We start from the raw sequence: 15,017 nt of genomic DNA on the forward strand, positions 1-15,017 counted from the left end.
AAATTTCGTACAATATTGATTCAATAAAAATAATGTTTTTGTCTGACCTTTTCTCTGATGAAGAGAAGTGGTTTTTTGCCGATTGCAAGGACTTTAAGAGAATTCACACGGAATGACTCGCAAAGAGATTGATTTATCAAAATTTAACTGCGTTTTCAAAACCTACCCATTATTGATATGATTCTAATTTTCACCCTTGATAGTCAAAGTGGGAATACCTCAAACTACCAAGCCTGACAAAGTCATAATACTAAACTCAGGCGGGCTCGAGCCAATTCTGTATCATTTTGATCATAAGATAAAACCAGTTTCAACATGCAAAATAAGCAATCCCCATTTAGTGCAAGTACAGAACATCACTTATATTTCGTTCTCCTTTGATTAAACTGTAAAATTGGGTTTTATTTATATCTGCAATTTGCACATTATCAAAAACATGCACGAATACACTGCTTATGGGAACTTTAAAGTCAGATTATAAAGTTTGGAAGCGGAGCACCTGTCGATTGCCAGACATAGTTTATTCCAAGAGACTCACTCTGTCGAGAATGAGGTCGAAAAGATATATTTAATGCATAAGAATCAGCTAATTATAAGATTTAGTGACTACTTTCATAGCATCAAAATAAACCAACTAGATTGGTCATCTTTCCTATAATTTTGCAATTGCAAACCAGATGTATCTAGATTCCTTTATCAAATTCCTTGATAATGTAAATGCATTTATCACGGAGAGTTGAGATTCGCATAAGAGAAAAAGGCTTATATTATTATCTATTTGTTCATTTGTCTTTGACATTGACATCTATTTGACAGAAATAGAGAACCAAGAACTTATTAAACAATTCCGGTCTTTACAAAGTATGGGTTAAAATTGTCACTTATTTACGGCCCTACAGATCGTCTTATGGTGTACGATCTTCTGGGAAAAAAAAATGTTAGTACTTGTTAGATTTGACTGTTTTCAGGCTGCCCACTGAGGTTCCTTTTGATCTTTTCAGAGCCCAAGATGAAGGCAATCATCATCGTATGCTGCATCGCTGTGACCAAGGGCATATGGAGCTACAGTTTTAGATCTGGTGGTTCTCCCTTCGGTTTCGGCCCCTGGGCTGGTAATGGTGCTGGGTTCGGGGAATTTGATCACGGTGGTACCACTGTGGTTGCAGGACCTACATCGATTGGTTTCGGTCGCGGACATGCCGTCAGTACTCCAAGGGGTACAATATCCACTGCTGTAGGTAAAGGCATCGGAACAGCCCCTCACAATGCTGGTCAGGTAGTCAAGGTTGGTCCCATCACCTCGGTTACAAGCCCTCTTGGTTCTAATCACCTTACTCCTGCCTTTTTTAATGGACATGGTCCGTTCATTCTAGATCGAAAAGGACACAGACTCAGCCAATCTTCTGGTAATCCTGCGCTTGGCGGTAGCTTGGGATTCGGTGGTCTTTATGGTCTTTCTGGAGGATATAGTGTTGGAGGACATGGTCCATGGGGTGGAGATGGCGTTGGCTTAAGAGGACATAGTCCTTGGGATGGGCATGGGATTAGAGCTAGTCCAGATGTAGTAGGCGCAGGAACATCTGCATCTATCGGCGAAATAGAAAATGTAGCAGCAACTGCCGTCGGTTCTCGTGTCAGCGGACAGCACATTGGGGTCAGTAGTTCTGGAACAGGTAGACCAGTCTGGACACCACATGGCCAAATTGGAGTAGGCGACTCTGGCTCCAGCTCTGTCACATCCGCATTTGGCCATTTCCCATATGGCGGATATAGCGGCGGATTCGGTCATGGAGGTGGATTCGGTTTAGGTGGAGATCACTTCATTGGGGGTGGTCTTGGAGGTCATTATCCTTCTAGTAAGTATAATCGGAAGCCAATACAAATATGTTGCTAAACTCTTATTTACTCTAAAAAGTTATTTACTCTAACCATTTATTTCCATAACTAATATGTTTTGCATTCCATTTCATTCATAAAAATGACAGGCCCATATATGGATATTAACTAAAATATTATGCAAGTGTTCTTTGTTTTTCAGTCGTGCAGTAATTTTTAGAATATGCGAAGAAATGTCTTCTAATGATTGGCAGTAGGAAACACAAGCATAGAAACATTCGCACACACGCACACGCATGCACGCACACACATACATACATACATACATAGATAGATACATACATACATACATACATACATACATACATACATAAATACATACATACATACATACATACATACATACATGATTAGTGATGTATTACACAGTTCACACTAACAACACAGAACTCACGTTTCTGCATATATTTGCTTTCACTTTCAGTCAAGAAATACTAAATAACTTCCTGGAATATCCGATGATACATAAAGCCAACCCTTTGAGTTAGTACCTGGACATTGAATTTCTATAATGTAAAGGTGTTCAACACTGAATGAAGTCCAGCATGCAGACATGATAAACCTCGTATATATTATTATTGTTTGCTGTACATTCCGTCTGGATAGTCTGCATAATGGGATATGAAAAAGGATAATAAAAATTATCTCCTGCACTGAAACCATTCATGATGTTGTCATTGTAAATTATATTCTGTTATTTTCTTTCCTTATTCAGAGACAATTAACTCCCTCCCCCACCACCAAAAGAACAACAAAAAGAAAATGGACCCATTTTTGATTAATCACGGAAAATCAATTAAACATATGTCTTTCCCTTTCTTGATTCGCAATACCTGTATTACAATTCACATGGGTCATATATGTTCATATACTCATTATAAATTAAATAATAATTGTTCTTTAAAAAACTTAACACTAACTTTCTTTTTGAAAAAAGTCTTTTCAATCCTAATTATTGAATGTTCTGCACCTTAACTGTCAGCAAGAAACTTCCAGAGGAAAATTATATATCGCTATATGAATTTTTACAATGGTAGCCATGTACTAAACTAGGGTCAAAATAAGAGCGCGTGGAGTGGAGTCGTCGCAATCGAGGTGAGTATGAAAGTGTTTATCACTATGCGTAGTTTTCATTGTGACAGCACAGCGCGCGATATTCTATTCAGATTGTGCTGGATCAGACCTTTAGGGTCATTTTGTCAAAAAATGTCTACGTACTTTAACATTGACTTTGCTGTCTGCACCTCTCGGGCAATATACATAATAACTTTCCAGAGGAATATGGATGTTATAGAAAGTAAACACTTGTCACTTAAAGGTATGTAGAATCAAATTGTAAAAAATGGCACCCGTTACTGAAATAGTCGGTGTTGAATGCCTACATGACCCGTGTGACTTGTACTATAGACAGGGTATACAAATACTGGAGTTCCCAATCATGATCTCTAGATTAGTCTCCGCCTATCTTTTCAACCCCTATGCTTATCTCACATTGAATACGATGGGGTTGTAGTATAAGGGTTCAGTGCATCAACCGAGCGTTACCAACCTAAGCCTTGTTCAAATACAGCAGTGGATGGTGATCAGTCTCGAGAATAAAATTTCTCCCAAAACATATACATTTAGTTTCCCAATCCGCAACACTACAGCAATATACTCGTTCTCGATTACGAGTATTGTTGCTACAAGAGCAGCAATATCCCGCTCACATACGCAACAGGCATCTTTATCATTTCTTGTTTCTTCCGCAAAACCGCTCAAAGCCCAATATCATAAACACCTGTTCTTAGAATAAACGTATGGCTAACACCATATAGCTTTAATATCGGTGTACTGATCCGCTTTTCCTTTTTCTCTTTCTTGTGATGATCTCATCAATACCGTTGCTCCTTCTTTGTCAGATTGGACAATGGACTGCAATGGCAGCAAAATTTCCCATAAACCAACCAAGCCAAGACACAAATGATCCTGACTCTTATTGATTGGTGTAAAGAGTTTCTAATTGCTTCTGTTTGTTTGGAGTGATGTTTTAACTGCCTTGATCCAATGATATAACCCACACACTCTGTTCGCTGCTAGTACCCATGAAGATAAAAATGTCGTCTACGTAGCTCTCAACGCTTATTGAACCTTTTGGCATCTTGCGCATGCAGCGACAATATGAGGCACTGGCACGTACCAATCCGAATGGCATTGCCTTAAATTGGTATAGCCCTTTTCTGGGTTGCAAATGCCTTCAATGTATGGGAATCCTCAACGATGGTACATGCCAATATCCCGTTGACAAATCGCATTTCGAAATGTTCCGGTGATCCGACAATTTCGCAAAACGTACCTCACATCTGGCATTGGTTCGGCATCAAAAACTGACTTTATTTTATTGATTTAATTCACGGAAGTCAATACAACAGTTGTTTGTACTGTTCTTTTTCTTGAATGGGCCCATTGTAGACAAATATTGGGAGTTAGAGGGTTTCTATCACGGCGATATCTAGCATGTTATTGAACACCTCATCCACCGCCTCTTGTGCATTAAAAGGTTTTGGGTAACCATTAATCCTAATCCGCTCAGATGTATTCAAGTTGTGGTATCTGGATGTTTAGGACCTTCGTGTCTGTTATTGTTCCCTTGTTTTCCCTGGATTTGTTTCTGTTTTTCTTTTCTCATGTATCTATGACGCTAAATAAACACACGACCCGAGTGTGTTGTAATCCTTTCTTCTGTACAACACCCGGCTCACAATGACGCCAACCGTGCAGTCACAACAGGACGGAATATTGCGTATCAACAATTAAACCACAATATCGCGACGAAGTTGGAAGCTTGTGTACTACTGTGGAAGTGAGTGGGGTGGGCGTAACACTTAGAGTGGAACTGGAGCCCCTGAGTAGGCCAATGATATCCATTCTGGTCAGCCGGTGAATACATCTGAGTATTTTTCGAAGATCTAACTGATCGGCTAATGCTGATTTTGGACAACTCCTCACTCACATTTACCTAGTCTACCCTTTGTATCTCGACACTCATGGGATTCTCTAGGAACGTTTATATTTCGGGATTGCCAACCGCATCAACCTCAAAGACTACCTCATTTTTTATAGTATCTACATGTCTCCACATTGGCATGCAATATGCTCAGTATGCCATGCATGTCATTCTTATAGTCCATGTCACCCTTAACCTACTTAACTTCGTGGGAACTTTCCATGGAACAAACACTTTGCAATCAATGCATACATACATACATACATGCATACATGCATACATACATACATACATACATACATACATACATACAAGCATGTACGTGCATATTGTCACAGGATGAAGCCGGGTTGGGACTGGATGAGGGAAGACGCCAAAAGCAAATGCGTTTACAAGATGTTTATTTATAAACGCAGTTTAAATATTAACAAATCTGACACCATTATAAACAAAAAGATAAGGAAAATTATAAAGTTCCTAACATGGAGCTATCATCAACTAAGTTAACGAGAAAAAACTCAAGACATCAATTTAAGAAATAGAATTTATCAACAAACGTGAATTCCTATCACCGATCAACAAAACAAAAGTGATCTACACCCCTATATAAAGAGTCTTGAGTGAATCGTTCAAATAACGTTTTAGAAAAAATGTAATTATGAATGTATCGTTCAAAAAACGATTATGAAAGACAAATAAATTTGAGCCTATAGTTCAAACAACGATTTTGAAAAGAATGTAAATTTGAACGTATCGTTCATAAAACGATATTGAAAAGCAGTGTAAATTACGAACCTATGGATCGTTCATATAACGATTGGAATTAATGAAATTATGAACCTATCGATCGTTCACACAACGGTATAGCAATAGGAATGATTAAAATTATAAACCTATCCATCGTTCTCAAAACGATATAGCAATTGGAGTGAATGAAATTATGAGCCTATAGATCGTTCACATAACGATATAGCAACACGAGTAATTATGAACCTATCTATTGTAAACCGATATTGACATAGGAATAGGAATGTATGAAATTATTAACCAATCGCTCGTTCACATAACGATATAGCAATAGGAATGAATGAAATTACGAACCTATCGCTCGTTCACATAACGATATAGTAATAGAATTAATGAAATTACGAACCTATCGATCATTCACATAACGATATTGCAATAGGAATGAATGGAATTATGAAATGCAATTGTGGAAATAACATCGAACACTATAACTATCGTGGCGCCCATTTGACGACCAAGATGTAAACACCAGTTCCACGCGCTCTAGTAAATGGCCAGAGAAGCACCCACGCATGACCCGCTCCTCTCAGTATGTTGAAGGATCCCTAGAGAGCCCTCACATCACAGACCCGATGGTCGCGAATCCCTGGTCCCTCGCATCGAGAAAACCACTCCACTCTTCCCATCCAACGTCACCATAACACAGTGTATACGTCACACGAAACCACACAGAGGTCTGTGACTCCACATCAAGCCATATACAAGGTATGGCATTTAGGCAGCTCTACAGCTGGAGATTTGCTTCAGTAAAGGGGTAAGCTTCCTGACAAGACTTGGCGTAATGTGATTTGGTTATGCAGAGTTTGCTCTGTGTGTACACTAGCTGTGACAGATATACGCAGGCAGTTTCCCCGCTGCAGGCAATTTCCTCATGCAGCATGATCTGCATTTCGCTCAGGATCTCGAAATAACAAAGCCGAGAATTATACCACCCTCGGGTGACGCTGTACGCGGCAACGAAACCCGAGTACATTTTTACAACATATACATATTGATATAACTCCTAAACAATTTCGTGACAATACTTCCCCCTTTGAAAAGTTTAAACACTTTTAGAAAAACACGGAATTGTGTCAAAAATAACTGAACCTTTACTTATATTTGTAACGAAAAATGCAAAATCGGACTATGCTTAAGTAATCAGCCCCTACGTTTTCCGACCCTCTTATTGCTTCGATCCGGAAACGATATGGCTGCAGATTCAATGCCCAACGCATCAATCTGGCGTTGGCAAACTTTTCCTTGTTCAAATATATGAGAGGCTGATGGTCCGTAATTCCCGTCCGAAAAGGTACGTATGGAATTTTCCTATACCCTACACCAGTGCCAAACACTCCTTTTTCGATCACGGAGTAATTTTGCTCCCTAGGCAGTAATTTCCTCCTGGCATAAGCTATGGGTATTGTTACCCCCTCTTGCTCTTGTAGCAAAATTGCTTCTAATTCCGTGTCGGAAGCATCAGTTCCCAATATGAAGTATTTATTTAATTCTGGCAATTTTAGGATCCGTGCACTGATCAATCCTCCCTTAAGAACGTTAAAAGCTCTTTCCTGACATGAACCCCAAGAAACTTTATTGGGCTGTCCCTTCCTAGTTAAATCCGTCAATAGCCTAGATATAGCGGCGAAATTTGGAACGAACTTCCTACATAATCCTATCAGCCCAAGAAACAATCGTATCTGTTTCTTGGTTTCTGGCCAAGGCGCGACATTGATGGCTTCAATTTTGCCATAGTGTGGTTTTACTTGCCGTGACCCACTTACTACATGGCCCAATCATTCCAAGTTAGAAATTGCTATATCATACTTGGAGGGTCTCGCTGTGAGATTTGCTTGCGGAGTCTGCCGAACAAATTGATTAATAAACTAAAATGCTCTTCCCACGTATGCGTATATACAAAAGTATCGTCCACGAAACTATCTACGTTATTCATGCTATTCAACAATTTCCGTACACAGGTAACATACTTTCGCTCAAACATCGATACTGACGTTAACAATAAAGAAAAAACTTACGCTCAAATAGCGATAATGACGTGAGCTTAGATAGCTATAATGATGATATTTCTGGTTTTATAGCAATGATGGTGGGTATTTTATGCTCGAGTAGTGACTATGATACGTAACCCAACCGGTGGGAGATAACATGGTGTCCAAAATGACACTCACAGGGTACCTTCAGTCCCACCACTGTCGAATGGTGAAGGAGCCACTACGCATGGCCCTCCACTCCCAGCCTACCCATGGATTCATTGATCATTGCAAGTCCGTTGGTTTCAGAGCCCTGGTTCCTCTACACGAGATAACCACACTCTCCGTGTGAACATAACGTCACCACAGACTGCAGCCCACTAGGTACATATCAAGTTACAAAGAACCACCACTCGACATCCAAACCAGCATCATGGCTAAAACCTCCCCTCTAACACAGTTTCACAGCTGAAAACACAAACATCAACAGCTCTACAGTGGCCCAACAAATATGGACAGTCACTGGCTTTCTGATCAGCTCTATCACATCACATCACAGACAGTAAAGTTCAGACAAAGACAGACAGCATCGACTGCTCCTCCTGAACGAATAATCTAAGGGCCTCGCCCTCATACCCAAACTGTTTGCCCAACTCCACTAGATCTTTGAGTGACGATATAATAAATACTGTTGATAAGAATACCAATCTTAAGTGCACTATCCTATAACACATACAATTTTAGGATTACAGGAACCAACCGTATATTCCTTCAAATATATGCAATATTTATATATAATAAACAAATGGTAATAAAAAAACGGAATACGAATGTGGTATTCACTCACCCGCCTGAATAATCTCTTGTCAGGAAGGTCACAATCTGAAACATAACTGAAAATCTTACCGGAGTCAAGACCTATGCAAACTAACGACCTACTCCTCCTAATCTAATAATGCTCCTCCTAATCCAATGATGCTCCTCCTAATCCAATAATCCCACTTCTGGCACCATTTGTCACAGGATGAAGCCGATATAGCAATGCCTGTAATTATGAACCTATCGATCGTAAACCAATATTGAAATAGGAATAGGAATGAATGAAATTATGAATCTATCGCTCGTTCACGTAACGATATAGCCATAGGAATGAGTGAAATTACGAACCTATCGCTCGTTCACATAACAAATTAGCAATAGCAATTAATGAAATTACGAGACTATCGATCGTTCACATAGAGATATTGCAATAGGAAAGAATGAAATTACGAACCTATCGATCGTTCACATAACGATATAGTAATGTGAATGAATGAAATTATGAAACGCAATTGTGGAAATAACATCGAACACTATAACTATCGTGGCGCCCATTTGACGACCAAGATGTTAACATCAGTACCACGCGCTCTAGTAAATGGCCAGAGAAGCACCCACGCATGACCCGCTCCTCTCAGTATGTGGAAGGATCCCTAGAGAGCCCTCACATCACAGACCCGATGGTCGCGAATCCCTGGTCCTTCGTATCGAGAAAACCAGTCCACTCTTCCCATCCAACGTCACCATAACACAGCGTATACTTCAAACGAAACCACACAGAGTTCTGTGACTCCACATCAAACGATGTACAAGGCATTGCAGGCATGTATAAAGCAGCTCTACAGCTGGTGACTCCACATCAAACCATATACAAGGCATGGCATTTATTGAGCTCTACAGCTGGAGATTTGCTTCAGTAAATAGGTAAGCTTCCTGACAAGACTTAGCGTAATGTGATTTGGTTATAGAGAATTTGTTCTATATGTACACTAGCTGTGACAGATATACGCAGCTAGGTACTTAGGTTTCCCCGCTGCAGGCAATTTCCTCGTGCAGCATGATCTGAGTTTCGCTCAGGATCTCGAAATAACTGAGGCTACCACTGATAGACTACTTCTTTTAGCTAAGAGGAAAACGAATATCATTATCTTTTGTATAATCCAACTTCTAGAACTTTCAATTATTGTACTGAACTGATATAATAAGAAAACAGTTATTGGTATATATGTTTTTACGCTGTGACTGTTATTCTGGCAATCAAGCTAATATTCCTTGAATTTATTCGACTCATCTCATGGCAAATCGGAAAACCATTTATATATTTTAGCCACCATCTAATAGAAGAAATGTATTACAAAACTACCTTTTACACAATCAAAATGGACATGTGAATAATTTGTATAAAAACATAAATTGCTCAGCTAGCAAGTAAATCTAATTAGATTATATACATGCTCATATACACATACATTTACATGTTTCGGCAACAAAAGTATGCGCGTTTAGTATTGCATTTAGTTTCAAAACTTATGGTTGGCATGTTTCTATGTATGCATGTATGTATGTATGTATGTATGTATGTATGTATGTATGTATGTATGTATGTATGTATGCATGTGTGTGTGTTTGAATGTATATATGTATGCATGCATGTATGTATGTATGTATGTATGCATGTATGTATGTATGTATGTATGTATGTATGTATGTATGTATGTGTGTGTATGTATGTATGTATGTATCTATATATATCTATCTCTCTCTCTCTATATATATATAGATATATAAATAAATATATATAGATATATAATTTGTATATATATATAGATATATAATTTGTATATATATATATGTATATATAGATATGTATATATATATGTATATGTATATATATATATATATATATATATATATATATATATATATATATATATATATATATATATATATATATATATATATATATATATATATATATATATATATATATATATATATATATATATATATATATATATATATATATATATGTATGTGTATGTATGTGTGTGTGTGTGTGTGTGTGTGTGTGTGTGTGTTTAACATATATGATGTACAAAGCATTTCAAATGCATGGCTGAACCCGGTTCAATTAGACTTTCAACTCAATTTCGGGATTTGTTTTATATAAAATATCATCTTTTATTTTTCTAACATGGGAAAAGGTACTAGGGTCAGTAATACGGAACAGGGACTCTCGGTAGACCGGTAACAATTTTCGGTCTTGGATTCAGACTCTGGACTAATAGGTGGGCATGCAGTCATACATCCCAAAATCAGGAAACTGCTTTGTACTACTTAAAATAAGCCCCACAACAAAAACAGTTAAAATCTGCGATCACAATTAGAAATATTGATAGCCAATTATTCACACGATCATTGGATTTAAATAATTTTAAAAGCTGGAATTTAGCTATTCTGGCTAGAAAAAGTCCACGTCAATAACAGAAGAACATGTTAGTCTGAAACATTAAATTCTTTTGAAAATAACTGACATGCATGAATATCAACAGATTCATTACGCAAATGTAACTAGTGACTTGTATTTGTTAAACTGTAACCACATGAGTCTGATGTTTTATCAATAAAAAACTGGGAAAAAATTTGTGACAACACAAAAAATAACCTTACTCTTTGACAACACAAAATATAACGTTACTTTGTGGTCACACATTTTTGTCCTATTCTATACAGTGTTAATGCTTTGTCTATGAAACTCTTTCGTCTTTTTTTGCTTGCTGCTTTACTTGAATAGAGAACAATTCAGATTGGATTGGTTTGCCATCCTCTGCATTCAGTTATAAAGCCTCACTTCTTATATATTTAGTATACCGTTGGAATTCTAGGCCTTACGTGTGAGTTTGAACCTTTGGGGGAAGCAAATTAAATAAACTATATGAAGCAGTTGTACTTAGAAACTAGCTTATTGTTTGGTCTTCAGTTACTATAATCAAAATGTTTCATAATCTTGAAAGACAGTACGTAATTGCTGTTTTTTTTTTTTTTGTTTTTAAATAATCATTTCTCTTGATGTAGTTGAAGGGGCAGTGGCAAATTTATCCTTCCAAATGATTGGTGAAAATGTTAAAATTAGAATGACCGAGATTATTGATGTCTAAATTATTTCTTGTCCTTGAAGTAATCTTTTTATCAAGGTAAGGTATGATAACAAGAGGCAGGTACTGGAAATGCAATGTTCAAACCGCATCAACTAACATCAACACTAATAATTCCATATCATTAATCATTTCAAATTACACTGATGATACAAAGTACAGTAAAATCCAGTCATCGAGTGCCAAGTAAATTGTTTACTTAAAAGCTTGACACACCGCACAAACCCTAAAGTGAAATTTATACACTCCACTCCCACGTGTTTCACATATATACATCTTTAACATTTCTGTTTAGTAAGTATATTTTGTTTTGTTTTTGCAAATCTCTGTCGATCTTTTCTTCCTTCTCATTTCTTACTATTGGAATTTTAATTCCTATTGTGATTCCAGCATGTTGTGAAAGCTTAATTCTGACAAGCATTTTGAGTAGGTGCAATTCTGCTGCACTGGCCGGGTATAAAAGTCGCACCTGTGGTCAGTTAGTCAGCTTGATAACTGAAGCAATTGTTTTTTATTTAAATAGTGGATTGGGTATACGATTATTTTGTCCTTTTTCCCATTGTTTTATATTCTAACTCCAAAAAATGGTATATTAATCGACTATGATTTTCTTTCTTAGGAACTCATATATAGTTATAATAGTCGCATGCTTAACAGCCCTTTTACATTTTGGCTCTAATATGTATATCAGTTTGGGATAGTTTTGAGGACTGGGATGACGATGTATTTTTCATTGGACAAGATACTCACAAAAGATTTGTTTCTCATTTTCCTTGATGCTTAGAGCTTGCATGTAAATCGAAATGTTATGTTAAGTGTTTCAAATAACTTTACTTGTTTGGTAGTGGCAAATTGATACAATCAAATAAACAATAAAATTATATTAATACGATTTGAAGTTACTTAAATATCTCTAGCAGTGTAAACTCGTGATGTCAGGCGACTGAATATCATAAAGGGGTAATTGCAACTTCTTGCATTTTTAATTTTGATGAATTTAGAAAACTGTTTTAAATAAGAATAATTCTACTCAATATTCAGAATGACACAAATACAACACACAAACAAACAAAGGACAACTAGGAGATCAGACATACTGATGATTGATCTTTAATTTATCCAGACAGTCATCACCCTACCTACCTACTCATTGAGCCACCCACATACATACATACATACATGCAGATAACTATAAATGTTCCTATGAAATATTATCATAATGTATATTCAACGGTTGGAGTCAAACCGACTGGGGCCTAATACGTATGCGTTCCGCCATACAATAACAGATCATTGTTCTCTATTGCACCACTGAAGATGAGCCACGTATTTAAGATGGTTAACAATAAGGATTACAATAGGAAAATACTACTACCATGTAGTTACTAAATGGTTGATTAAAATTCTTTTAAAATCTGATATTCAGTTATTCTGACTGTAAAATCTCCAAGTCAGTAACACAAGAACATGTTAGTGATTTTACATGTATGAACAAATTAAAGGGAAAATAATAATAATACTAATGAGGACTTTGTAGAGACTACTATTTAGAAGCTCTAAGCGTTTTGCTACATTAGACAACACCTATAAGATAAAACTCATAATAATATTATTTAAAATAACAAACACCATGAAATTAGAAAAACGTTAAAAATAAAAAAAAAACCTGCTGAGAATAGTCCAGGTAGGAATAATTATTAGGTCTTTAAGTTTGATCTTGCAGTCTTGAGAGCCCTCTTATATGTGATCACTGTGTCTATGTGTCTAAGTTCAGTGGGCATTTCATTCCACGTTGCTGGGCCCTGGAATATAAAGGAACGCTGTCGATATGACTTTGTTTTGATAGTGGGAATGATGAGTATTGGTTTGTCAGAAGAGGAGCGCAAGTATTTTGCTGGTGTGTACATATGGGTGAGGTCGGATAGGTATATTGGACTAGTCACCGACAGTGAAAGGTAGCACAGAAAACAAATTTTGTGTTTGATTCTGGATCGAATGGATAGCTAGTGTAGGGGACAGAGCAGCGGGGAGGTGTGCCCTGATCGTGGTACTCTAAGTACGATCCGAGCAGCTGTATTGTGAACTTGTTGAAGTTTCTGGAGTAGATATTGAGATGAACCAGACAGAATTGAGTTACAATAGTTCAGTCTTGAAAGTACTAATGAACACACAAGTGTTTTAGTGGCATCAACTGAAATGTATTTGCGAATTGAGCTAATGCGTCTCAGCTCAAGATATGCAGCCTTGCATATGTTCGTGACATGTTGGTGCAATGTGAGAGTACTGTCCAGAGTAACACCTATGTTTCGTACTGATTTTGTGAATTTAATATTGGCGTTGTTGACATTTATAGTTTGAGGTAAAGGATGTGAATGAGAAGGTGTTTTTATTGTGATCAGTATAGCCTCTGTTTTATCATCATTCATGTTTAGCTTGTTACATGTCATCCATGATTTCACATAAGAAATGCACCTCTCTGCACCTTGAATGATAGCATCAACTTCAATTGCGTGGCTAGATTTGCATATTTGGGTGTCATCAGCGTAAAACTGGTGAGACAATGGATGATGATCTATGACACGTGAGAGCGAATGAGTGCACAGAATGAAGAGAACAGGTCCAAGCACAGACCCCTGTGGAACACTACAACATAGATCAACTGGGCTGGAGTGTATTCCATTTGCAGATACAATTTGTGTCCTGATGAACACATAGAACTTGAACCACAGTAAGGCTGCATCATGAGTGCCATATACAACAATGTACAATTTTGTCACCGCAATATACACATTTGTTTCTATTTCATTATTTTGAGATTCCGAATAGCAAATATTGTCCAAATGAATCAACGTGGGTTTTGACAACGATTCTGATGAAACTTAGTTTGGCCTTATGTCATACAAAAAGAACATTCATGGTACAGAATGTTTCAGCACGAAGTATGAATGAACAATGTCAGTCACAAGTCCAGCAAATGAATCAATGGCTCGTAATAAATTTAAATTTAAGGAAAATATCTTATATACTTTTAGTGCAGTCCAAGATATATTTAACTTTTTATAGATACACCTAGAGTCCATCTCCATAACCTGGCAAACGAAAATCCCGAAATTTGAATAATGTCTTGTCATGATTTAGCATGGGCCTCTGAATGAAAATTACAAAATAATAGTCTGCAAAATTATACCAATTTATTTTATAAATAAATTCAAAATCCCATCGGTTGATAATATTTTCAATCAGAATAATTAGCAAAGGTGATTTCAAGTATTTTAAATAACAAAGCAAGGCACAAAAAGAAACAGTGGATGAAAAGCCAAAACAAAATCATACCTAAATTCACATGATACTTGACTCTATTCTTAAAAATATCCCTTCAGCGGC

General features: G+C 37.0%; 1 protein-coding gene across 1 annotated transcript; it reads left to right on the forward strand.

Annotated features, from left to right (window-relative positions):
* Positions 1 to 1,005: 1,005 nt before the first annotated feature.
* Positions 1,006 to 2,539, forward strand: LOC149782183 (uncharacterized). The gene is made up of 2 exons (XM_089934845.1): positions 1,006 to 1,856; positions 2,321 to 2,539. Exons 1-2 carry the CDS (start codon positions 1,010 to 1,012, stop codon positions 2,332 to 2,334), a joined length of 861 nt encoding a protein of 286 aa, XP_089790971.1. The 5' UTR covers positions 1,006 to 1,009; the 3' UTR covers positions 2,335 to 2,539.
* Positions 2,540 to 15,017: the final 12,478 nt, after the last annotated feature.

Source organism: Sinohyriopsis cumingii, chromosome 15 (assembly GCF_028554795.1).
Source record: "Sinohyriopsis cumingii isolate HCF-2022 chromosome 15, ASM2855479v2, whole genome shotgun sequence".
Taxonomy (NCBI): Eukaryota; Metazoa; Mollusca; class Bivalvia; order Unionida; family Unionidae; genus Sinohyriopsis; species Sinohyriopsis cumingii.

Coding starts and splice junctions, on each gene's coding strand:
- LOC149782183 (XM_089934845.1), top strand. CDS start 1,010: ATGAAGGCAATCATCATCGTATGCTGCATCGCTGTGACCAAGGGCATA.